At 42.0% G+C, this 26,410-nt stretch overlaps 1 protein-coding gene across 1 annotated transcript in view; it reads right to left on the reverse strand.

Moving 5' to 3' along the window:
- Positions 1 to 665: 665 nt before the first annotated feature.
- The window catches only part of GFOD1 (Gfo/Idh/MocA-like oxidoreductase domain containing 1), a 70,703-nt gene continuing 44,958 nt past the window's right edge, over positions 666 to 26,410 (reverse strand). The window contains exon 2 of the mRNA XM_021536494.3: positions 666 to 8,123. Coding sequence (XP_021392169.1) covers positions 7,204 to 8,123 — 920 coding nt within the window. The 3' untranslated portion in view covers positions 666 to 7,203. The remainder of the gene's footprint in view (positions 8,124 to 26,410) is intronic.

The following is a 26,410-nucleotide window of genomic DNA, read 5'->3' on the forward strand; positions in this document are numbered from 1 at the left end:
GCAGTAAATCTTCCCTCAGATCCCAGAATTTCTTCTACTTCATACCTAAGTGAGGTTTTATTCAGCAACAGAGGGGCTGAAATAAGAGGATCCTTACAAGACTTCAGATACTTCCACATACAGGGGAGAAAAGGAGCACCAGATAAGCAGACAACTCTTAGCAGATGGGAGCAAGGATGGAGGTAAGCATGGGGAAGTCACTGGAGGGAGCTGGGGACTGGGAAGGCAAAAACACTCCGTAATACCAGTGGTCAGTTAGGAAGAGTATCTCCAGGCTGTGCTGGAAAAAGGAGTGAAAGGATCCAGAAGAAAGAGAAAATTCAGGAGAAAGGACCTCCAGGCGGCAGGGGGGGATGTCCCAGTTTTGCTGTGACATTGGACTTACTTGTATCCTTTGGCAACAAAAAGCAGCTGTCCCCTCGAGACACATCCTCCCCAAGAGGTACTAGTTCAGTCTTTGCCATACAATACATCTTCAATATAAGTGTTAAATAAGTGTTAAACTTCATTCTTCCTCTCCCTCCATCAAAATTCCCACCTCCAAGCACAAAGCCCATGTATTTTACTCGGATATGCTGAACTTAACAGGCAGGCCAGAAACCAGGCTGGGGTGATAGTTATTACACACACACATAATGCAAGTGTGGGGAAAGACCACGGACAGCTGGGATCACAACCTTTTATGTCTTTATTTGCCAGTTAAGATCCTTTTACTCCATCAATGCAAATATGCAAAACAGCAGGAAACCATGTTTTAAGTAGCACATACCAGTTGGCTGAGAATAAACTAACTACATTCCCCAAGCAATGTAAAAGTAACAATGCACATCATCTTCTAAAAGAAGAAACAAACAGATGTTGCAGCCGAGAGGCACAGCAGGCAGCTTCCGTACAAAGTAGTTTGGCTGTTTAAAATGCTAGAACCAGTCCTTGCCCATTTCTCCAACCCCACCCCCAAAAGTTCTAGTATAATTTAACCACTTTCTTTTTTTGCTATCTACATAATATATAAAATATAAACTCTGTTTACTTATAACACTTACTTTTCTTGATAAATAGCTCTTTAAAATATCTACTGTACATATGTCCATGCGTTGACATTATATATATATAGCATTTATATATATGTATGTATGTCTGAAAAACAATAAATATATACTTAATATTGACACAGCAACAAACTGAACATTTTCTCATTTTCAAAATCAAATAAAAGCAAACCAGTGGGAGAGAAACAGTGAGTGCTGCTCGTGAAGAACAGCATAGCAGGGAGCTTTGATTCCTGCCCTGGCTGGGCACTCAGAATGCCCCGTACTCAAGCAGTTGTGGTGTTCACCTATCCTGTAATAGACTTGTGTTACAAGTCATTTCAAGTTGTAGCTAGCCACCCTGTATGCCATGTGTAACACAGACTGAGCAGGAGCTCAGTGGGTAACAAGGGAGGCTCGCCTCCAGGTTTGCAATGGAATAAGAAACAGAGAGGGCAGGGAAGTGAGTTCAATGGCTGATATAAAAAAAAGGAAATCAAATAATGGACAGCACATGGCTGGAAGGTCATAAATAACCAAGGTAAACAAGTCAATAGAGTTAAGTGCTTTTAAAGACAATGTCTGGCATTGCTGCAAAAAGTGTCTTGATGATCTGTTGCCAACTCCATGGAATGAATCAGTTTTCCCACTGCCACAAGAAGACACAAAGGAAACTCAGAAGGCCAAATTCAGATGTGAAAAATGGGGTCACTGTAAAATACCATGAGGGTCCAGGTTCAGAGCTGAACCTGCCCAAGGGCAGCTGAATTCACTGAATGTCCTTAAACCAAATTGATGAGATTTTAAAAGTATGCATTTCAAAAAACCCAAACAAACAAAAAACCACAAAAAACAAAAACAACAAAACAAAACAAAAAAAAACCACACCCACCCCCAAACAATTAATTTCACACATGCCAAAACATAATAAAAGATTTTTAAAACCTTTACATTCAAAACAGCATTATTTAAAAATAGAACTCAAACCCAAAATAAAAAAATACAAATAAATACCCTTATGCAAATATGGGATCAGTTTTGGATTGACCATAACCATTCTGTTTATTCATTTTATTCAAATGCTGAATAAAAGCTATTTCAGTCTGACCTGTGCTGATACCCTTCTTTCCCCAACCCCAAGGCCTCGATCTGGCAGCTTCAAAAAAGACATTATTTGTTTGGATTGTGGCTTCATACACTCATTAAGTCATGAGGTTTTGACATCAGTTCATGAATGCAGCATTATGTGTAGTCCCATTTACTTAAGAATTTCTTCTTTTCATGAGCAAATGGAAGTGGGCAGTTAAGGGGAAATTATTTTTATTGGACAGACTTCACCCAGCAGCTCAAGAAAGAGGAAATTTTAAAGCAGATAAGACTGCCAAATATTATTCAGTCACACTTCACCTCTAAAATTTACAAACTTTGCTCCCCACAAGTACAACTTCAACAACAAAAACTGCTGTCCTGAATAATCCTGCCATTTCACAATTAGTTCCAGATACCCAGAGATCTCTGCAGAGGTCAAAAGTCCAGTACTGAGTTTCATACATACTAAGGGTACATCACTGGGCCACTGGAACACCAAACCAGTGTGGAGTATCTGCACAAAGCCAGAACTCTGGCTTGTAAATACAGAGCTGAGCAGTGAATAGACTTCATAATGAGTTATATTTTATGCTGAAGGACATCAATAAAACTCAAATACAAAAATACCCAGCAACAAGAAGTTCTGTCATCGCTCATTTCTGAATTGCTGCAAGAACAACATCAAGCTACTATGTTTACCTTTACCCAGTATATAAAATATGCCTTTTCTTGGTAAATCAGCAAGTAATTTTAAATTGTCTGGGTCTATTCCAGATTTGTATGGACACAAACCTAAAAAAGAAATTGAACTGCCCCTGTGCTGTGACCACATGCAGCAGAAAAGCCTCCTTTTTTTGAATGGCTGAACTTCCAGGAGAGCTGTTCACTTGTACAGTCACTTTTTTGAAAGTTATGGAAAAGAAGGGAACACTTAGTAAGTACAAAGTGGATAGTGCTTCTGACTGCCCAATGCTGGCTGGGCAGGGACTTCTTGTGCTTCCAGCCAATGCAAAGGATGAGCTCCAGAGCAGCCCATCCTAGCCAAAACTGACCAAGGTGTGGCCCGATTCTCTGCTGTGCTGGCTGCATGGTAACGTCCCATCATCTCTACTTGGTATTTTCTAACTACACAGCTGAAGTACTACGGATTTGACACATGCATGGTATTAGATGCAGGAAACCCCAAGCTCTTACAGAGTTCATACACTTCCATGTAGGACTCCACTGAGATCAGCACTGAGGATGTGCATATCCAGCAGGAGTATGGGACAGATTCTGCTTCCCCAAGGGCAGGGTCCATTCTCGGGCTCCCACACACTGAGGTGGAGCAGGGCAGTTGCTGTCACCCTCAGGAAGTGCAGCCCTCACCCTCCACACCGCCAGCATATTCTCCCTGCAGGGCAGGCACAGAAGTACCAGCCTGCAGACACCTCCCTGCTGCTCCCTGCTGCAATCGCCACCTTCTCTTTGGGCACATTTACGGAGTTCAGCTGTGCCCTGCTGTCACACAGCACAGGGTTGTCCTACCCCTGCTATGAATCCCAATGCAATTCCACTGGGAAATAAGACCCCCTCTCCCAGCTGACTGTCCCAGCACTGGAACAGAGCCCTGCAGAGCAGCAAAGCTCATCCTTTGGCTCTTTCTGTCTTTGGCAACAGACTGTAATGATTAGTATCCTAAGTGCACGGGTTGATGGCAAAGGGAAGAGCCTCTCCAACAGCAGCCCTGGAAAAGAGGAATGAAATTTCTTATCTAGTGTATGAACAAGTTCATTTGGGGACTATTGTAAACTCCAGCAGTAGCTGCAGTTTGGCTCCTAGACCTGCATCAATTTAGCAGCATTCATCTTAAACCTTGTGGCACAGCATTAAGAGTGCAATTCCAAATACACGTTTCCTGGGATTGTACCACTTCTGAGTTCAATCAAGTACATCTATGCTATCTGCTGCCCAAATTCCTAAACCAAACTTGAACTCCAGAGGCTACTTAGGGCACATTTAATGTACTTTTAACTGTACCAAAGGAGCAGAGGCTGGATGCTGCCAAGAAAAATCCCAGACTATAAAGAAACTATTTGTCAGAATAACAATACACATTCAATAAATACACCAATTCTTTCCTCCTCCAAGCCAGGTGGAAGTTTAGTATGTTTACAGTTGACACTGCAGCACCTTCATCTCCTTAGAGAATGGAAAAACTACCATACAATCCTGAATGCATGCAGCTCCTGCTGTCATCCCAGTTAGGTAGCATAGAAGTAGCATCTCTGTTACCATTAGAAGAGGAGGTCCCACCCTGCCCCTGCTCTCTCTGGGCCAGCACAGGGAGCTGTACAAGATTTGACCCATTTACAAGTCAGTAGAAACAGCAGCATCAGATGTCTGTGTAACCAAAGCATTGGAATTTCTTTCTGCTGCATCAGTAGGCCTGCACAGAGGATAGATGATGCCTGTCACCTAAACCTTGTGTCTGGGGCAGAAAGTTTGAGCTCAGTAGTACTGTCCTTACTGTGTCTCACCTGTTCACTGCAGGGGCAGGGGAAAGGATTCTAACTGGCATCACAAAACCCAGAAAGACAAGGCAAAGAAGAAAACACAGAGAGGAAACACGGCCAACATTTGTGAACCATAAAGAAGGGCAAAGACATGAACAGCAAGTCCAGCACAATCACCAAACTACTGAGAAGCAAGATTCACAAACATTTTGGTCCATGTTTGGTTCCACTTTGGGATGATGTTTAACTAGGCATGGTTAATTATCCATCAGGCTTGCATTCATAACTTGAACTAGCCACTCTTTTCAGTAAACGGGTTTTGCTTCACTGTATGAAAACTTTCTTGATCCCCTTGAGGGTAATTCTGTTTTTCAGGAGACAGGTGATTTCTTGATCAAATCCTCTCTTCTGTGTTACTTGCTTTTCAGGGCAGGAACTGGATAGCATGGTATATACCTTGACAGTTGCAATGGGAGATTCCTGTTGGCACAGATACTACATCTGGAACTCAGAGAAACACATTTTAAAGAAAAACAACCAAACTTGTCAAGGGCTGCTTCCAAGAAGGAATGATGAAGCCTTACCCTAGGTTTTAGCAGAAACAGCCTCAGAGAGAGTTGCTGGACCTGGCAGAACAACATGGATAGAAACAATTCTCCCCTAGGGTGTGGTTTTGAAGTATTACATTATTCCTTCATCAGTCACACTACTACACTTTGGGGACTATTTAACAAAAGGTCATATATATGTTCTTGAAATATTAAGTACACATGAATAATTTTGGGCTGGGAGTCAAGTTTCCTAACTTCAACCACATCAAAATTCAGAAGCCAAAATTCTCTGCAAAAGGAGGAAGACAAGCATTTCCAGTGGGCACCTCTTTCTATATTAATCCTAGAGTGACATGAATCAGCCTTTGGAGAGTTCTCTCTGTATTGACTGCAGTGTTCTTGCTGATCAGAACAAGACATCTGTCTCTGAGCTGACTAAAGCCAGATAAGATGAACAACACTATTGTTGCCCTCCTGTTCAAAAACATATTTTCTCTTTAGATTTACTGCTCATCCCAATGTTATCTTACTTCCCCTAGTCAAAATTAACAAAAAACCCTAAAAAGGTTTTTCTCAAGTTTAATATGATTTAGTGCTATTATGCTTGTGTTCTACTTTCTTACCATCTGAAGACCTAGCACTGTAAACACATCAACACTGGAGCAGCTTTACACAGAAAAACAGTATTCCTGTTTACTGGGATAAATCATGTGCCTTTCACTATATTCTTTCAAGAAGATATTCTGAAAAGAATAATTATTTCAAGACTGAAATCTAAAATATTAAAAACAAGAACAGGACAAACACAGCAAAAGCATTCATCCACCCCTGCAATGGTGACAGGGAATGATTAATACAGTAACAGTAGCTGGCCACTTTAAGGAGGTGAGAAGGCTGGGGATCCTATGCAATTTTTTTATCTTGTAAATAGATGAGAAATTTTTTCATCCCTTTTGTTTTTCACTCACACTCACCACTTGGTGGAGATGAGCATTTCTGGGTTGAGGGATGTGAAATTACTTGTTGGTGTGCATCTCTCAAGTGTGAGTTCACAGTGGTTTAAAAGAACATTGCTCATCTAAACATCGTATGGTTTTGGTTTATATTCTTACTGTTTCCCACCTAAAACCAAAATGCATGGTGAAGTCACTCAAAAGTCAGTCCCAAACACAGGAAATTTTGTGCATAGCTTTGTAAGAGTAGCCTGAGTTCGGCTGTATAATTAACCCCATTATCATTACTGTGTTGTGCCACCTGCCATCCATGAAGGTTTTCCACCACCCATTTTAATCCGAAAACCCATAATACTGACACTTACCAGAAGCTTACAGAAGACCCTCCCTCCCCAAATACCTGGGCATATGCACTGTGGTTGAGGACTGCTTTGTTTTAAAAGCTACACATTTTCCTATTTAATTGTGCTTTGGAAAAAAAAAATAAAAAGCACAAAAAACCAAAATCAAACAAAACAAAAAACAACTACTAAACCAACACAGAGAAGCTCCTAAAAGGCTTCATGAAAAGTGAGCTGCCAAGATTTTCTGAATCCTGCAACACTTTCACATCAAGTCCTGTTATTCTGTGTGTTGGTTGGAGGTGTAGTAATACAGCACGGTGGTGTCAGCTGTCATGGTGGGAACCATTCATGTCAGACACTACAGAAAATTTAACGACATGACAGTACCTTCACAGCCCTCTGGTAGGCAAGGAAAATCTAAAAGGATCTTCCCAACCTTTCACAGTAAACACAATTGGATAATCTAAAGCACCTGCAAGCAGGGGACAAGTCCGTGATATATCTTTGCAATCAGCCAGCTACTGTTATTAAAACAGTTAAGTTTATCAGCTCTTACGTCTCCTGTCTGTTTTGGGCATTTCAAAGGACCATATCAATTTGGCATTTAGCTGCCAACAGATTTAATTGATGCAGACACTGTATTTCCTTCTCCTGTAATGCTCAGCTAAGACACCCAAGCCCTTCACAGGGGCTGAATTACCATCTCCTTCAAGAGCTATCTGTTTCCTATTCATTCCTAGGAGCTAGCAGTACAGAGACATCCTGCTCTTCCGCATGGCTTCGCTGATCAAGTATGCCGGGCTCAGTTCTGGCTCCTCAGTCATGATTGAAATGTTCTGCCACTCCCCCAGCTGGTTTGACTTTTTAATGGTGTCCACCACACACAGGGCGTACAGACAGTCGTCAAAAGTGGCAGCCATCGTAAGGGGCCTCCCATCCCAGGTCCTCCTGTCGTCCTGGTCCTCAAAGGCCTGCCGGACAGCCTGGACCATCTTAATGGTGCCCCGCAGGTAGGGGGATGGGATGTCACTGAAGGCTTTCTCCGGAAGCAAGGAGTTGCTGACTGGCGTGGAGTCCTTCAGCAGGAGCTCCCGCTGAGGAGAACTGTTGCTCTGTCCATAGAGATCAGTGCCCATCACAATGAGCCGTCCCGCCGAGCCCACCACGATGATGTCCTGCTTGAACTCCCCCGGGATGTTGAAGTTGAGCGTCACGGTGCAGCACACGCCCCCTTCCAGGACCATCTGAAATGTACAGAAATCGTCGCTGGTGATCTGTCGGATGCCCTTGATGTGGTCTGTCTGCTTCACGAAGGTCTTGAGCAACCCGTGCACCTTCACGGCCTTCTGGCTGGTGAGGAAGGTCAGCAGGTCGATGATGTAGGTGCCAACTGAGTGCAAGCCTCCGCCTCCCATCAGGTCATCACAGCTCCAGTTGTATTTCTTGCCCAGCAGGCTCCCGCTGTGGACCTGCACCTCGCACACCAGCAGCTCCCCCACATAACCCTCCTGGATCAGCTGCTTCATCTTCACGAAAGCAGGCAGGAAGCGCAAAACATTCCCCATGATGCTCATGAGCTTTGGGTAATAATGAGCTGCAGTCATCATCCTAAAGGCATCCAGGGGAGTCGCCGTTCGGTCACAGATGACGTTTTTCCCAATGCCTGAAACAATGAAAAAAAAAAATCATCAATAAAGTTTTATCAATGGAGTAAGCTGAAAGCCTCAAGGCTATTCTTAAAGACCAAGCAAAGGAGAAAGATCTTAAAAGAATAACACCATGCTGAAATGTTTTCAAGACACAAAGACCCACTCCAGCAGTGCTTCCAAAATACATGTAAGAATTTCTTAAGCACCACACTGTAAATGTGCTTCTTTTTATTTTCAAAAAGCACTCCTGTCTAAAAAGAGCTCAAAGGTGAGAGCCTGAATAGAAAATAGTAAGCTCCCTTCTGGGAGCAGATATGAAACCAATCACCCACCTCAGCCATCTCACAGATGCCTCTTCTGTGACAACCTGTCTCCATGCAGGGGCTTCTGTGAGCTGAATCTGAGGTTCAGATTCAAATCCCCGAAGGGTATGAATAACACAAGTGCATGTATTCAGTAACTTAACACAGGTACACTGAAAACCCTGGCTTTTCGGTACTCTTGTCTCTTCCTCTTTCCTGCTCAGACTGTTTTAAGAGGCTCTGAGGAGAAAAGTACTGGGCTTGCTGCTTAATTTAAAATTAAGAAATTACTTCTCACTTATAAAACGCCCACTATTCTGACAACGGCACTCAAGTGTTTTTGAGGCAGTTCTGCTGAAATGTCAGCAGTGCATCCATGGTGCCAAAGGAGAGTCAGGATTGCTCTAAAACAGGTCAAATGTAGCTGTGACAATCTGTTCCCTCATGGAATTGTCCATATGGCACACACTGTTTACTGAAGCTTGCATGACAGTCCCCTTTTATCTGGTCATCAAGGTGTGCAACTGAATGCACTTCAAACTAAAAAATGGGCTCACTACTGATTTCTCCTCCTCAAATACTTTCATTCTGTACCCATACACACATATAAGCAACAGAATCTCCAGTTTCTTTCTTAGTTGCATATAGACTTTTTTTTATGTTTAATGATCAATATCAGGTGAGCTGTGGAAGACTTTGGATATAAACTATGACACTAAGACTTTTGCCTGGAGAGCCTTGGGCTACAGCTGGGCCTGGCACTTAAAAGAGCTGAATTTGGGTCCTTGCTGATGGAGTCCAGATGAATAAATGTGGTTACTTGCTAAATCACATGGTATTTTCATTCTTGTTCCCTTCAGGTAATTTAAAAAATCCCTTTTTCTTTGAAGAGTATAAAATTTCACATGTTTTGGAGCTGTTTGGATGAAGTCATATAAATATAGACAGATGGTAGGGATCTATCTGAGCCCACTTACATGAATATTTAACAGCCTGACTGGAAGAAGGGGGGCACAGTCCAAACATTCAATAACCAGCTTATCCACACTGCCTATTCCCAGTCTTTGTCTGCTGCTATTTGAGTAGCTGAAACTGGAGGGAGAGAGGGCTGTCATTGCTGAAGTGGCAGTCATATCCAGTTAACAGAGAAGAAGGGAAAGATCTTTCTTCAGCTCACTCCTATTTACCTTTTCCTTAATCAGGTAAGTAAAGACACACCCATTTTCCTCTTAAATTAGGCAAGAATCTTCTATTCAGTGGCCATGGTCTTCTCTTCTTACTTTTCTCTCTCATTTTTACAGATTGTACCTGAGTTGACATTTTCAATAATGTCAACTAATAGCACTTCTTTTTCTGCCCCTGAATAATTTTTTGCTGCATCTGTTTGATACTGGAGAAAGCATTCATCCACCTGCCCTACATCCTAAAATTGGTAGTCCAGCTATGCCACTTGATACAAATCACTAATGTAATAGTCCTTGAGTTACACAGACTCTTGGCATAGAGATTTTAGTCTGGCAAATTAGTTATCAAAGTAAGGGAAATCTTAGACAAAACATCCCTAGAGTCAAACCTTTCTGACATAGCAATTTTACCCCCAAAGAACCAATATATGCTACCTCATTATCTGACCTGCTCACCACTGATCCACAAAAGAATCACGTTCTGCTCCAGTTCAGTTTGCATCATTCTGCCTCACAGACGCCTGCCACATTTTATCTGAGGTCTGTCCAGGCACTGCATACGCAGCTCTACACATGTGCTTGCTAGGAGAAGAATCTGTGTTCATGAGGAACTGCAGCCTGGGGACAATCTTTTTGCTGAGTGTGCCAAGCCATGCATGGTGGGGGTCAGTCCTGCACCGTGTGGGGCAAGGAATACTTGGGATTGGCAACATCTGAGTATGAAATTATGATTATTAATATGAAAGAGAAGCCTGTGGGTTTTTACATTCCATACATTAAAGAAAATTGCCATTGGGATCAGGCACATGTGCAGAGGAAAGGGAAGAGCCCTAAATATTTATATGGGGATAGGGAGAAATTGAAGTCTTAAAATTACTCCTTCCACCATTTCAATTTTTTTAGAAAGGCTGAAACTTTCTAATTTCAGAAAATCACAAATGCAAATATTCTGAGAGACTTTCTGTCTCTGTGCATATGCTGATATGTGCTGTTCTCTCATCCCTGTCAGGGATTTAAACAGATTTTTGCTCGATGCCCAGAAAGCTTTTATATGCTATTAAAGCTTGTGCAGTTCTTTCAGCATAACACTGCTCAGCACTTGAGTCTGTGTGCACTACAGATCTTTGTCTCCTCCATAGCTGCAAATCTGCAAACAGCCACATTAGCTTTCTGGAAGTAGGGAGAGAACATGAAAGGTTTGCTTAATTTAATTTAGAGCAATACTCTTGTGTGTTTATGCGACCAGAATAAGAAAAAAGCGGATCAAAACACCATTTTTCTGCTCTCTCCCCTCCACTCCCTTCTCAAAAGGGGAAGGAAGAAAAGGCACCCTCCCTTTGAACCATTCTCTATAGCAGCATCAGGCAGAGCAGAGAGCAGTGTGCAAGGAAAATCTCCCTTCCCAACACTAAGTCTCATGGAAAGACATTGGCATGCTCTGACTGCAGGTGCTGTGGGGGGCTTCTCTGGGAACTGACCCTTTTCTCCTCTAGTTTGGGTCTGTGGTCTAATCCTCTCCACTTTTAGACAAGACTCTAAGAAATGAGTTACTCTAAGAAATTGTTACTGTTTGTCATTCTACCAGCGTGTTTTGCTGTTTCACAGGTCTTTGAAAATCTCACCACAACTGACAGCAAAAACTTCATTAGTTACATAAAAGCAGGGAAATGCAGCTAGCTTGTTTCAGCAGGAAAGTGAAATATATCTGTCCATGCTGATAAGCAACACAGTTGGATAAATCTCATCCAATGAAAGAACATACACCCCTTTCACCTGCATCAAGAAATCTGGTATACAGTGCTGTTACAGTTCTCAACCAGGCAACTTATGAGCATTGATTTCTTGACTTCTCAGGTAAAATGATGAAGACAAATATTTTAAATACATATCAGTCTTTCTGAGGGCTCCACCCCGGTCTCCCTGCTTGGCTCTGCTCTAGATAGAGAGTGGTGCCAGCACTGGGGAAGACTCGCTCCTGGCCAGCCCAAGTCCAAAGCTGAAGGTGGGGAATGCATCTCCTACCAATGCTCGTAAAGTGCAACCCCCAAGCCAAACCTTAACACCTTTGGTACCAGTCTGCATTTTTTGAAGAAGGTTATTGAAGAACAGTGATCTTCTCTGAAGAAGCAGATGTCTAACCAACTCTATAGAAGTAGCCAAGCAATTAGAAAAAAATTGTCTGTGCTGTCATTGGTGCTACCATTCAAGTGAAGATCTCTAGCAGTTTATGCTGGAAAGTCAAATCATAACCATGCTCTAATGGCTTTTCACCCACCAAACAGTATTTAATTCTGTCAGGAAGCCATGTGATTTATTTGCAATCCTCAGTCTTCATTTTAAAAAAGGGAAGTCCTTGTGAATTGGATATAAGCCCAGAAGTGAGAGGTGAGTAGATACAGTCCAGGGTAGTGTATTTACATTTTTTTCCATGTAAGTGCAGGGAAAAAGTGAGGAGCTACAGTAAAAATTTAACCACTCTGAATTTCCTGGAATTTGCATATTTTCATTTTACAGATGAAGCTCCTTTTAAGCTCTTTGGCTACTAGCAGCCCAAGTTTCTTTGTCCCTGTATCATCCCTGTGCTGCACAGCTGAAAACAAGCAGAACTCCTGGGCTCACAACGCAGGGAAGGTAGAACAGCTGTAACCAGCACAGGCATCATCAATTCTGAAACCTTCAACGTCAGCTTTTTTCCCCATCTGCTTTGATTGTTTCAAATAAGGAGACAAATATTTTCACATAAAAAAACCTTCACTAATTTAAAAGACAAGCGTCTGTCTCTGAACTGAAGTAAGACTAGTCCTCTATCTGTTCTGATTAAAATATGAGGCCCCAATACAATATTTTCTCTTCCTCCTATTCACAAGAAAATCAAAAAGGGCTCTATTTGGAGTCTGGGCATATAATCAAATCCTTCACTGGCACCAGAAAGATTCATTAGTTAGCAATTTCTACCTATTGCTCTTTGTCTGAATGGGGAAGTGAGACAGAGGGAAATAAAAAATAAGGTTTTGGTGAACTGAATTAAATTTGTCAGCAGGAAAAAAAAGCAGTAAAATCATTATAAAAGCAAAGAGGAACTGTCAACATTGAAAGGATAGTCTGAGGCTTTCAGAAAATACTGGAGTGGTGAAAAGAGCACACTTACCAGATTATTTCAAATGGATGACTTAAACTTATTATAATATGTTTTTCAAACACTTAAAAAAAAGAAACTAATACAAAACTATATTCCAAATGGTAACAATCCACATTATCATTAATAAACATACAAAAAATAAATATGGACAGGTTTTTCTTCTCAGATTTTCACCATTGCAGCTGCTCTTGCTGCCTTTGGAGCCTATGCACAATCAGAGGAAGACCTTTGCCTGGGTGTTTATGAAAAACTATGATCAAAATAAATGACCTAAATTAAAATACACTACTTTTCATTTAAATAATTGATACCCAGCAGTTTGTTCTTCTGCACATATGTATACACATTGTCAACTCTGGGACTGTGCACAGAAACCATCTAAGAAACTACATAAGGCACCTGGAGCCAGCCTGTAGCTCTCTACAGCAAAACTGATCTTTGATACAAACTGTCAATAGGGAGAGCTGTCTATTTTACACAACAATGACCTCGGAAATCCTCAGTTATTTGAACCATTCCCTTCTATCCCTTTATTTGGAATTTGCAAAAAATACAACATTTGGCAGCTTAATTTTGCCAGGACCTGTAAAAAACTTTCTCAGTTATCAACTCATTCCAATATTTAAACAGTCTGAAAAAAATCAGAGGCTAATAATGAAGTTCTCTTTTCTTTCCAAGTTCATCACTCCCTGGAAAACCCAGAAGACTGTTTAAGACATCTGAGCTGTAACCATGCTAAACCATTGACTACAAAGGAGACACACAGACCTAAAAGAAGGTGACATTATTTTTTCTGTTTCAAAAGTGTCTTCATGATAACCACAGACATGGTCCCTTTTGTATGAAGCTAGAGCCAACCATTTGGTACTATTTGTTATTTCTAACAGATCTGAGAGACACATAAAACTGAGATCGTCTCTTTGGAAATTGTACACAGATATGAATTCAAAACCAGAAGCTCATACAGCCACTCATTTTAAGTTTTGATAGCTGGGGTGGCTCAAAGATAAGCAACGATACAGCCAGTTTAGCCTGCTACATGCACAGCGAGCCATAAACCTCTGGCACTATAAATCACAATTCTCTGATTTGCTCTTCAATCACTGCAGTATTATTTGGTGAGCAGTAGCCTCTCTTTACTACAGCTCTGCAAAGGCTTCCTTCCTCCCTTAGATGCAGTTGATGACTACAAGATTACCTTGGTCCCTGTCTGTCAGGAGCAGGCAATGCCCTGACCCCAGGCACAGCTTCCAAACAGGCATCTCTGCAAAATGCTGCCTTCATTGGGCTCTGTTGACACAAAACTGCTGTAAGGACAGGAGGGATATTGTGCTCATTAATACAAAGCTCATCTGCATATTGGAGCAGTGGACAGAGACTGGCAAATGGCATCAGAAGGACCCAGGTGAAGTCCATAGTCCTCCTTCCCTCCTGGGGCTCCCTAGAGAATCCAAGGTGGACACTGGAGTCACTCCAGATGAGCAAGCATCAGCAGAAGTCCAGCAGAGAAAAACAGGAAGGTGGCTGTGAAAACAAGGATAGGGAAAGGAGAGGGAGCTGGAAGTAAAAACACTCCCATGGTGGAAAGAAAGGCACTGCAAGGGGTGTCGCGAAAACCCAGAGGTGCTCCTGCCACTCCAGGAGCTGTGCAGCCAGCCCTAATGGTATCAGAAACATCCCCACTGTTTGGAGGCTCATCCTAAAAGGATCACCTTCAGTCTAATTTTTTGTAAGCCTTGATAGCATCTTTTCTGCAAAAGAAACAAACAATGGAGGAGAAAGAAATATATTTCAGACAAAATCAGCACTCTTTTCTACCCAGAGACCGAACACGAAGGAGGGACTATTAAGAAAAAGTATCTGTGTTAAAATATATATTTATGAATTAAGCTGTTGCCCAACAGTACATTAGCCTAGAGAAATGCAATACTGGAGCAGGCTATTTTATGGGGCTGATACTATTTTCTGATTAATTATATGTGGAGATGTGTGAATCACATACTGCACAGTGGCTAAAAGCTTTTGAATCCCTCATAAAATAGATATGCAGGAAGAGTGGAAAACTGGATAAAAGGCTGCTCTATTCTGGGCAATGAGGAATGATGTCTGGGCCGTCTCAAAAAACCAATCACTCAGATGATTTGAAAACCTTTTCACATGGGAGGAGGATTTTTATTAGTATGTAGGTGTGTCTCTGCTCTTATGAGATGCTGCTGCTGCCATCGATCTTGTGATACAGTAATGATTATAGTAACAATAAAAATAATAGTTACATTTATTGTATTCAGTGCATGATCTGTCATTCAATTCTTGAGTGGCATGAAACAATACATTTATTTCAATCAGTACATCTGCCAAGGAAAATTGATGGCTTGACAATGTTTCTTCGAAGAAACCTTATTTAAGAAAACTTTTGACAAGGAAATAAATCTGGATGATGAATGCCTAACAAGATTGGCTTTAGTCACAGCTCTAACATTGGCCAAGACAATCTTTGTTAATCACAGATATGCATATCTGCTGCAAAACATCAATTTACTACAACATAGTGAATCACAGCTCACGATCTGATTTGTATTAACAGGCCATGTGTGTATTCCTAGTCTGCTGTAAGTGTGAAGGAAAATAACAGTGACTGAAGGAACATGTTTTCCTTTGCAACTGGAACAGACAGCGACAGCACACAGACAGTAATACACTGCCCTGTTGATGAGCAACAGCTCATTTGGCCCCAGCAAACCAATGGCTTACAGAGATTTTACAAACCCTACACCTCTTCCTCTGCATCAGAATATTACCAAGTTAAAGAACATATGCACTGTTAAATTTTACAATCAACTGGGACAAATTGCACTTCACAAATATTAGATGAGTAATATCTTTACAGTAAAAACATACATACCTGAACTGTACACCCCTAAAACCAAGGCCTCAGTCCATTTATGGCTCTGGTCCATCACACTTATTCCAGTTTTTAGGCTGGTTTATCTCACTGATATAACTTATTTTTTTGACCAACTCCTTTGAAAACAAAACTTAAACATTCAAATACACTGGGGAAGAAAAGCTGTATGTGAGCATCTCTGCCTTGGCTGCCCTGTAATCGCAGGCTAAACCAAACTTCACTCAAGCAACAACTGTATGCATGATGAGATGAAAACCTGCAAGGGCACCTTGCTGCTGGTGACATACGAGCATCATCTCCAGGGACAGTTTAGGTGTCACTCAGCTAACGAGGCACATGCAGCTCACATGTGCAGTGCCACAGCTGCAGTCAGGCTCAAGAGGTAAGAGGGTTACTATGAGCTGGGAGCTCACAGCAGTGATGGCAGCAGGGATAGCAGACTGTAAACCCCTTCAAACAAACAGAAAAACAAGGAACTGCTTTGTCTTGAAATAAAAAAAAAAAAAGAAAGGAAAAAAAGCTATGCTGGGTTCTTTTGTAAATAGCTCCTGAGGTGTGGTGCCTAGGCTGGGAAAAGACCCCTGCTGACTCCAAAAATATTATAATGATGTCTGCAGGTAAGGAAGTGCCATCTAAGCAGAACCAGGACAGTTAATCAGAATGAGAGAAGACTGTAATGATTATATCAATTTTCATTATGTACTAATATTACATTAATTTTATTTGCATGGAGGTAATCATTAGGTTATGGACTGGGGCCATGTCTGTGCATATATTACAGCAGATATAAATGTTGCTGTAGCAGTGTTCATGGCATTTGAAATAGATGCATTTCTTCCATGCTTGACACTGGACTCACATTTGCTTCATAGGAAAGTTTCAGGTAGTATCCCTGCAAGGAGCAGGGATTTGGACTCAGTGTTCCTTAGAGGTCTCTTTCAACTTGAGATATTCTAGGATTCCACAATATAGAACTTCTGCAAAGACCGTATGTGCTACTTGAAGGTAACTTTCCTAGTAAGGCCTTACAAATTTCTGAGTGTTTATTCTGTTACTTTGGCAAGCTGGGGCCTTTGATTTGGCACTATAAAGTTTCTGCATCACTTAATCCATGGGCAGTGTGCTTCAGAGCAAGTCAAGCAAGAGCTGAATTCCTGTGTATGCCAGCATACTTTGCAAGGCAAAATTCTCTAACCTGTTCCTAACACGGACTAGAGCTTGATTCCTTGTTTTTAGCCCACTTGGCATGTCATTCGCATCTCTTCTATGAAGGCACTTATGCAAATAACAGCACTGGAGCCTGAAACAAATTAAGTACTTAGTAATTTTTTAACTACTTAAGAACCTTTAACTGCTGGGAAATCTAGAGAAGGTGCAAATACACCTTGACAAACCAACTACTTGTGCACACCACAGGGAAATGCTTCAGGGGTCTCAGCTTGAGATTATCTGTTCAGGCATCTGAAACATGCTCAGACTACATTTCCTGAGCCCTACTTGGATGCTTTCCATGCTCTCATACGTGCTTGGGAAAAAGCATATGGGAAAAACCGTGCTGGCTTTCCCAAATTTCTGTTTGATTTTTTTATCTTCAAATCCCCATCAAAACAGCATGATCACATCCCTGCTGAGTACTTTCCTGTACAAAAAAGAAAATCAAAAGCATTCAGATAGGCTGAGGAGAAAAATCCTTCAGACATTCTACTTAGACCTTATTCAAGCAAACACTCACTGATTTCAAGGGGATTTTAATTGTTTTAGGACTAAGTTAAAAACTCAGTGAAAATCTCTGTGTTTGGTCATTTATTTCTTCCAACTACTCTAATTTCTTTTATTCAACTTCTAGAGCAAAATGCATGCCATCAGTCCAGTATATTATAATACCTTTCTTTTCTTCAGAAAATAAGTCACAGAGCAATCACAGTCTATGATCAATCTCTATTCTCCTGAGACATTGTTATCTGTATTAAAATATGTTTCTTTTTGTGTTGGCTGACAACAACTAAATGCCCAGCTGTTATAAAGGCTTTGGGAGGATTAGGAAATCAGGCAGTTCAATTTTTTTTCAGCTTGCTTTTCCATCACAGAATTGTTTATGCTTCCAGAGCCAGAGAAGTTTATGACTGTTAATTAGAGTTAATTTTATTTATATTTTTCTTGCCTACCCATTCTACTCTATTAAAACTAGCAAGCTGTAATCTGGTACTAAATAAAAAACTGACAAAAGATAAACATCAGACTAATGCTGGTGAGTAGTTAATGCACTCATTTGTACAGGATTCATGAAGCTTTATAAACATTGAAAAATTACATTTCGCCAGCCAAGTGACAGGGACACTGAAAAAAAAAAAAAAACCATTGGCCCTACAAGTAATAGTGTCAGATCCCTATCTGCATCTCCCATGGCATCACTATGCAGAGCAGCATCAGTACTCCCCCTGCACTTTACTTCAGGATTTTCTTCAGTAAACATCCAGCCATGCAAGCTCTTTGCAGGAGAAGCACTGAAGTTGCCAGTATGATCCCTTCTATGTAATGATTGTATGAAGCATCAGCTTCACTACCCACTTAGCCCACACCATACTGCAAATGTTTTTCCTAATCTTATCTCTGCAATATTTTCAGCTGGGGTATTTCTACTTCTTTTCCTGCCCAGTGAAGTCTGAAGGACTGCTGTGCTGAAGAAAATGTGTGTCACCCCTGCAGTGCTGGATGACTGGAGCATGCACTTGACCTAATTTTCTGATATGAGTGGTTAAAATAAATTCTAAGATAATTACTCATGTTCCCAAATACTTTATTGACTACAGATACCAAAGCACCCAGCTATGGACTGGGATGCACTAACATAACTGGGTTCATTTGAAGATTGTGCCCACAAACAAAATTTTGACTTCAGTACAGAAGCACATAGACACAGACACGTGCCAAGGAGCAGGAGAGTCCCTTTCACACACACACAGACACAAGGACATGGCAGGTGGAGGTGAGCAGTGCCATTCTGTTCATTCAGTAGTGAGTGTACAAACACCCTGTGTGTCCCTGTGTGCACCCTGTGCTCACATTTTCTCTTTCACATACACAGCTATGAAAGTTGAAAACATCTATTTGTAATCACTAGGCAAACCCTACTAGAGCCCATAAGGTTGTGTGTGGCAGCAGAATTGGATTTTCCAGCATGTAAGGCAGGAATGGACAAACACTGGGTTCACAATGCATCTTGGAGAGAATGTTCTGTCAGTGGTTTCCTACTCATTGTGTCATCAGGTCCCCTCTCTTCTCTCTGAGGGGCACAGCAGCAGAGCTGGAGAGGCTGGCATGACTGCTCTGCCCTCAGGAAAGGCTGCAGCAGAGAGGAAAAGCTGTGCCACAAAAACTGTCACGACAAAACCAGGGAGCTGGTCCAACCTCCCCAACCTCACCCAGAGGGCTCGAGGCTGCCTTTCCCATCTGTTCATTTCCGGTGTGCCCTTTCCCCAGGACCAGGGAGACTACAAAACCATACACAAAACAGTGGATTTGCAGCAGGACAATATTCTCCCACATGACTAGCTCATAAGACTTTGCCTAAGTCTATTTACAGGTGAGCCCACGGCATGGATTCTTCAAGGCTTCTGATTTCCTCTTCACAGTCCTCTGTTAGTTAGTTAGTCCTCTGCCCAGACAGAGATGGTTTTTATGTCTTGCCAACAACATCAGGTCCATAGAATACACAGGCTAAGAAAATAAGATAGTCTGGCCTACATAAGAAAAATCAAGCCAGTTCAATCAAAATCCTGATCAAAATTAAATCCCTTTGTTGGGATCCTTTCATTCCAAAATACATTCTTATACAGGACCCCCACTTCTCAGAGTCAGTGTTGAGTAGTGCAGCTCTACCCTACCCATAACCATGCTGGGTTCCTTTAGTCCAGCCCCACTCCCACTCTGAAGTTGTGAGAATTCTGATAACAGAATTCTCCAGAGAGCTGGCATCAGGCCTCAGCAAACTTGAAGGCAAAATTATTTCGACTGTAATCCCATGAATTAAAGCAGTCACACTGGCCATTGGTCTGGCTCTTCAAGCAATGTGATCAATAGAACAGTCAACAGATGATGAGCAAATGGGGGTTTAAACTAACAGTACTTTTGTTAACTTCTCATCCAACAGTATTTTATGATTCTCAGGTTCTTAGAGAAACTTCTAAATAAATTATTAAGTGCTCCCCTCAAGGCAGTCATCTTAGAATTGGTGTACTTTCCTGGGTAGTATTTTATATTCCTGTCAGCGAGCACTAAGTGCCGCTGAAGAGGAGCCATAAACCCATTCTGAAAAGCAGCAGCGAGAATTAATCAAATGAATCAGCAATTCTGACTGTGTGAGACGCTGACATCATGCTTCCCTGGCTCCAGCCCTGGGTCCATAAGAATGATGGAGGTCTGATTAATTACTCCCCAGGCTGCAGAGCTTACACAAGAGCCAAGGACTCAGCAGCAGCCCAACCAGCTGACTCAGAGAGCAGTAACTCATCGGGTGCAATCTGCCTGGATGCCAGATTGTCCTGCCTGCAGTCAATCTGCAAACTAACCCTCCCAAAAGGGTTTTTGGAAAATGCCATTCACACTCACACTGGCTAAGTGTGCACCAGACAAGATGCAGCTACGGCACAGTAGCAGCTGAAATCATATTTTATTATGCTATTCCACTTGCTCTGAAGGACACTGGGAACCTTTCCCCACGACTGAAAAACTGCTGGAAAACAGATCAACACTGCAACATTTACCCATTATGTTCATTATGCTGGATATAGTTAACTATGGCAGCCCAAGCTGCTGTGTTCTTCATCAGCCTTAATGCCTGATTTTGTTGTATTTACATTGTAATCCCAGGACCCTCTTGTGCCAAGTGTTCCACAAACACACAATGGAAAATTAGCCCCTATTCACAGCACACTTTGTTTCACCATCTGCATCCTGGATACCTGGGCTGGAAAGACAAGTCAACATGGGCAGTTCCTCTCACTGTGCCCACCTACTGCTGTGGCAGAAGTGCAGCCCAGGTTGCCTTACCTTATGCTGTTCTGAGCTCACTGCAAAGCTATGTTCGGACCTCAACCCTTTGAAGCCCCAGGAGAACCTGAAGTAATATTCCAGGGGTAGAAACTTCAAGGGTAGAGCTCTCCTGCACTTGATCTGTGCTGCAGTGGGTGAAAGAAATGTAATTTTTATCCACCTATACTGTTGCAGGTACATATCTGATTCAGTGAAGAATAAAACACCTATAAAGTAGGTCAGCAATTCTTAGACAGCACTTGCACTTGTGTCTCCTTTCAGAAACCACATAACACACTGATCTCCAAGGAAAAGGAGAGCGCAAAGGACGAGGCATTTTCAAGATAATAAGAATTGCTTTATTTCTGAATACCAGTATGCAGCTAGAATCCCAAAGCTCTTCAGCTGCTCTATTTTTCAGTCACAGATTTGGCTCAGATTCCTATGCAAAACAACTCTACAAAGCTTATTTTTCAACCCAATAACACTGTTTTCCCTGAATAAATGTTATTTTCTACCTGTAGCCTCTACAAGAGAAGAATGAGCAAGAACTTGTGAGGATAAATCTCACAGTGGGCACAGACAGTTTTCAATTTAAGTTCTGTTGAGATGCTAACTGATCTCACAGAGCACCTCTTCACTCAAACATGGCAACCCAGGAGGTGTTGGGTTGGGATGCTACAAAGAAGCTTAGGCTAATTAATTGCATTTCTTTTTCTGAGTATAGTGTTTTCCTGCCCTGCTGGATACTCAGAGGCCAGCACTGGTTCCCCTGATTAACAGTACCTCATCATGAATTCAAAGGAAAAGCCGCAGGCTAAAGAAAACTGGATTTTTGTTAGCAAGGATTTGCTCTTGGCAAATAATTATAATTGCCAGTGTTAAAAGGAGATAGTGAATTAACTACAGCAGACATGAGAAATAAATATGGAAAAAAGCTTTCAATAATTACAGTGCATATGTCAAATGGAAATTATGCCCATTTGCATAGATCTGCAGTCACATTGTACAATATCTCAAGTGGCTTCACAGTAACAAGCTTGTATATTTAAAATCATTTAATATAGCCCAGGGTTTTAATAGTCCAAAAGACACATGGTAAGTACAGACCAAAAGTTATCTTGGAATTCTCTGGGTTTTTATGCCCCATCTACACAGAGTTCATTATAATTTCATAACTATTCATTAAGAAATATACTATCCCCACCCCCAAGTACACACATAGTTTTCCTGATTAAAAGCATGTTATAGTTTTTTTTGGTTCATTTCAATAGGTCATCTTTATTCCAGTACAACCACACTAAGCTGCACTACTACAACTCTGTATATACAACATCATATCCCACATCTTGCACCACGGCTAACTTCCAAGCAGGGCAGACAATTCCTTGGGAGCTCTGCATTATTTGCCATGTGCTTCAGTCTGGATGACATTTCCAGTCAGACACCTGAACACAAGTGTGGGTGGATTTGGACAAGAGCCTTGCTCTGGAATCCAGCCAAGGATCACACACTCATGGGCCACTGGAGAAGATCCTCCTGAACAGCTTCAGAAGGGTGCCACACATGTCTGATGTGGCGAGGAGTTGATTCCAAATCCATCTGCTTGTTGCTGCTTAGGAATGAGGGAAATTTATTAAAACCACCCTCTTATTTTCCCTTTCATTTATGACACCAGTCTACTTAAACTTGAACTGGGAATTCCCATGCCAAAAAAAATATGCTCCCTAGGACATTTGGGAGATGAGCTTTTTGACTCTTCAGTGTCATTACCTCCTTTCAACTAAACTATGAGTTTGTACCTGTACTCACCACAGAAGACACTGGGAATCAGATTATTCCTTTGAAGGAACAAGGATAACTAATAGGTAATCACAGTATTATTGAAAGTTGCCACTGGTCACTTATGGTTCACTGACAGATCTCAAAGCACTTGACAAAGCCAAAGCCAATTACCCTCACACTGCAAAGACAGAGGAAAGGGGAGTCAAGAGGATTCACAATTTCTCCAGATATTGCCCAAGTGGCAAAAGCAGTAATCTTACATACCTATTTAACCTCTTCCTCATTAGTAACCTTTCTGCATCTGCAGAAATTACACCATCCTTTTAGCTTTTCCATTCAATTTTGCCATGATTTACTCTTTTCTTTAAATAAAAGCACCATATTTGCTCTTCAAAGATTGCTGGAATATCTTAACTTCAGCTGAAAGTGAAAACACCAAACCTCAGCTGTAGGAGTGTTGGTTTGACTGCCTGAGGACAGAGATTTTTTGTGCAGCAAAACTGCCAGGTTCTTGTTTTCCTGCTTTCACACACTTGACAATGGGTGCCTTGCACGCAGGGGAAAATACCAGCTTTAGGCTAGATTCCTCCTGGGGCATTTTCCAACAGGTAGAGAAATATGAGGAGGGTGCTGAGACAAAAGCACTCCCTAAAATCACGGCAGGAACACTACCTGGCTGTGGTTATACCCATCAGCAGCAATAGGCCCACATGGAAAGATGCTACTCAGTCATACAAGTCCTGCAGAGCACTAAGCTAAGGGTTAATATTTACCCCACCTAACTGGAAATGAACAGAGTGCCAAATCTAGGAAAGGATAATTTCTCCACAGGCAACTCACTGCCCACAGAGACTCACCCCCATGACTCAGTGCAGCAAGAGGGGGATGCCAAAACAACTATTTGTGATTTCTCGGGAGGTAAGCCTGGTCCAACTGCAGCACCGCAGGGCACTCGCTGGCTCAGAGGAACTGCTGCAGTAATGTGTTCCTCCTCCAAGCCCAAATTCTTCTCAGCAGTGGCCAACTGCATGTTGTTAGGCCCGACAAAAATGTGGTGGCCTGGGTGAAATGAGAGGCTTACCCTGCCTCCAGATGCCAGTCATGAAGCATTACTGTCATCCGAACCATTCTTGACAAGACCACTGACTCCCCTCAGGGCTCTTCCATCACGCTAACCAGGGCAAAAGCAGAGGCCAGCAGCCAGCCTCAAACTCCAGGCACATGCTAGATGTTCACATCACCATACCCTACACTAGAGGCTGTCCTCATCACGAGTATTTTAGTTTCCCAAGTTTATTCAGCCTATAAGCAAACTTTTTACAAGTAGCAGCACGTGCTGAAGAGGTGTTTCTATTGCAGCAGTAAGCATGTCCTACCAAACGCTGCATTGTCCCACACTCCTGTGTGTTTCTGTCAAGGACATCACAACAGCTGGATCTGCCCTGAGGCAGAAGGCAAGGGAAGCACCCAAACAAGTCCAAGTTAGTTTCCCATGGCAGGGACGCCTCAGCTGTTCTACTGAATACAACCCTTACCTTCCAAGGGCACGTCGTCGACACAAGATGTACGCAGAACATACATACCCCTTCCTTCCCTTTCTTTGAGGAAGCATCTGCACACAGGCCTCCTATTTTCTTAAGGACAATTTAAGAATGCATGGGCAAGGTCAAACAGATCTTGTGATCTATCTGTAGCTGGATGAGTCTTTACCACAGGGAAATACAGCTGACGTACCTTGGCACAGCACTGCTGCCTTGGAAGAGACATGACTTACTGGATCTGAAAGTGTCCTGCTGCCAGGGTTGGGGAGTGCTACAGCAGAGGCTGTAGCAAGCTGCTCACATCTCCAAAAACTCCAGAGTACCAGGAGACAACAGATTGCTCAGTCTTTAAAGATTTCTTGTATGTGCTGCAAAAATCCTGCGTGAATTTTGTAAGCTGCCTGCATATTTAGATTCCTTACGTGAGGTTTTTGTTCACTACAAATATGTTTAGCTTCAAAAGTGCTTTTTTTAAACTGTGTATTTGTCCTTGAGGCCTGACAGGACATAAAATGTGGCAACATGCTGGAACAGCCTCACTGCTTGCAAGCTGTTTTGCACTGCTGCAGCACATTTGACAGAGGAGTTTTCCAATTGTAGGGAATGTCATCACAGCAATACAAATTGCTTTACCTTGGACAAGCCTTAACAATACTGTTATGCTATAGGTGTGGCTTTCCTTTACAAAAATTATTTTTAATGCCACAATATTCAAGGGTGAACAAAGCACACGCCTGTGCTGATGCCAGTGTTTTCACAACACAGCAGGTTTCAGTTGGCTCAGTGACACCAGAAAGGAAAATTTCTGGGCTTCACAGAAATTTGGATGGTTCCCTTCTGAGTCACACCCAGTCGGGTTATCCTTTTGAAAAAATCTGTGCTGTTTGTTTGCAACAAAACTAGCCCTCCTAAGTCTACAGAGAATATTTTGTTCTCCAACTGTATGGTTCATAGCTTCTGTTGTTGACATCTTTGGTTTGGCTCATCTAAAATTGTCCTTTCCACAGAGAGAATTGACAAAACACAGAAATCTGGTCACCTGTTCACAATATTGTGCTGAAGGGAAGCGATGCCATATCCCAGTTCATCTCTCGCTCTTCTGCTTTGTGTCAGAAAATACTTTAGTGCACCCCTTCATTTCCAGAAAGCCAGCAGTCCCAGTGTGTGTGAATTCCAGTGCGCATTCCCAGTGTTCACTATGTTACTGAGGAGTTTTCACTGCCATGCAAATAACCCTTCCAGGCACTGCAAGCAGTGAACACATCCAGACAAAGTATCGGGCCGCAACACGCCTTTATTCATCCACATCTGGGCCTTAGTTGAGTCAGCTGCCCAGAAAATCTGAGAGTAGGCAATAAAACACTGATTCCAAAGAAGGGAAGAAGGCAAGAAAGGCTTTCTGATTTCTGACATTATTGTACAAAGCTAGGAAAAAAGATGACAATACTACACAAGATAGAGAAAGTGAAGAAAGGATTGACTAGAGAAAAATAGAAGTTCAATAACACCTGTAACCTAATAGGAATTTTTTCTCCCGAAAAGCCTCGGACATATTCATTGGTCACTGAAAAAACCTAAAGCATGCAAGCAAGACCTGTAATTCACCGCAAGTATTCACCATAGGCTCAACTTTCCAGCACATCCTTTCACAGTGACATGATCAGAGCAACACACCTCCAGCTCTCATATGGGAGCAATTATTAGTGTGAAAACAGCCCTTCCTAGGAGGAAGCAAATGAACCTCATGCACACTGTGATTAATGACTACTCCCATACAGATATGTAAACAGCCAAGTTGCTGCTACCTTAGCTTGGCAAAATTTTACAGTTCTGTGATTTTTTGAATTCACTTGCTTGTGCTGTCCTGCCAAGCACAGGGTTTTTGGAGGGGATCCCATTCAGAGGACAGAGGGTGGCTGCAGAAACAAAGAGCACATAGCTCTGCTGTCCAATTCCCTCTAGCTGTATGAAAGCACAGAATCTTTCAGCTTTCTTTTCTAATTGCTAGACAGACTGGTTTATTCCCTCCAGCTAAAATAGATCAGAATGTTACTGCTTTCTCTACAGTGAATATTCAAGCATGTATGTTGGTGGTTTCTGCCTAAAAAAAAAAATTAATTTTCTTGACTGTGGTTACAGAAAAAGTCTCTGCTAGGGCTGTGTCCTACTCATCTCCAGCCAGCTTTATACAGAGATGCTCTTGTGCACAGGTGAAGGCACTGCTATCCCTGCTCTCCAGAAGTACAACAGGACAAGCTTTTTTGGTCAGGTACCTAATAGGTGTGAGTCCAGCATACCCCACTACTCCCAGGAGGATGTCAAAACTCCAGAGTGCTGAGCATGCCTTCGACTGTCCAAGGCGGCAGCTGCAGGTACTTCCCTTGCATACTACAAACACTTTCCATCTCCGACCT

This window comes from Lonchura striata, chromosome 2, assembly GCF_050655825.1.
Source record: "Lonchura striata isolate lonStrDom1 chromosome 2, ASM5065582v1, whole genome shotgun sequence".
Taxonomy (NCBI): Eukaryota; Metazoa; Chordata; class Aves; order Passeriformes; family Estrildidae; genus Lonchura; species Lonchura striata.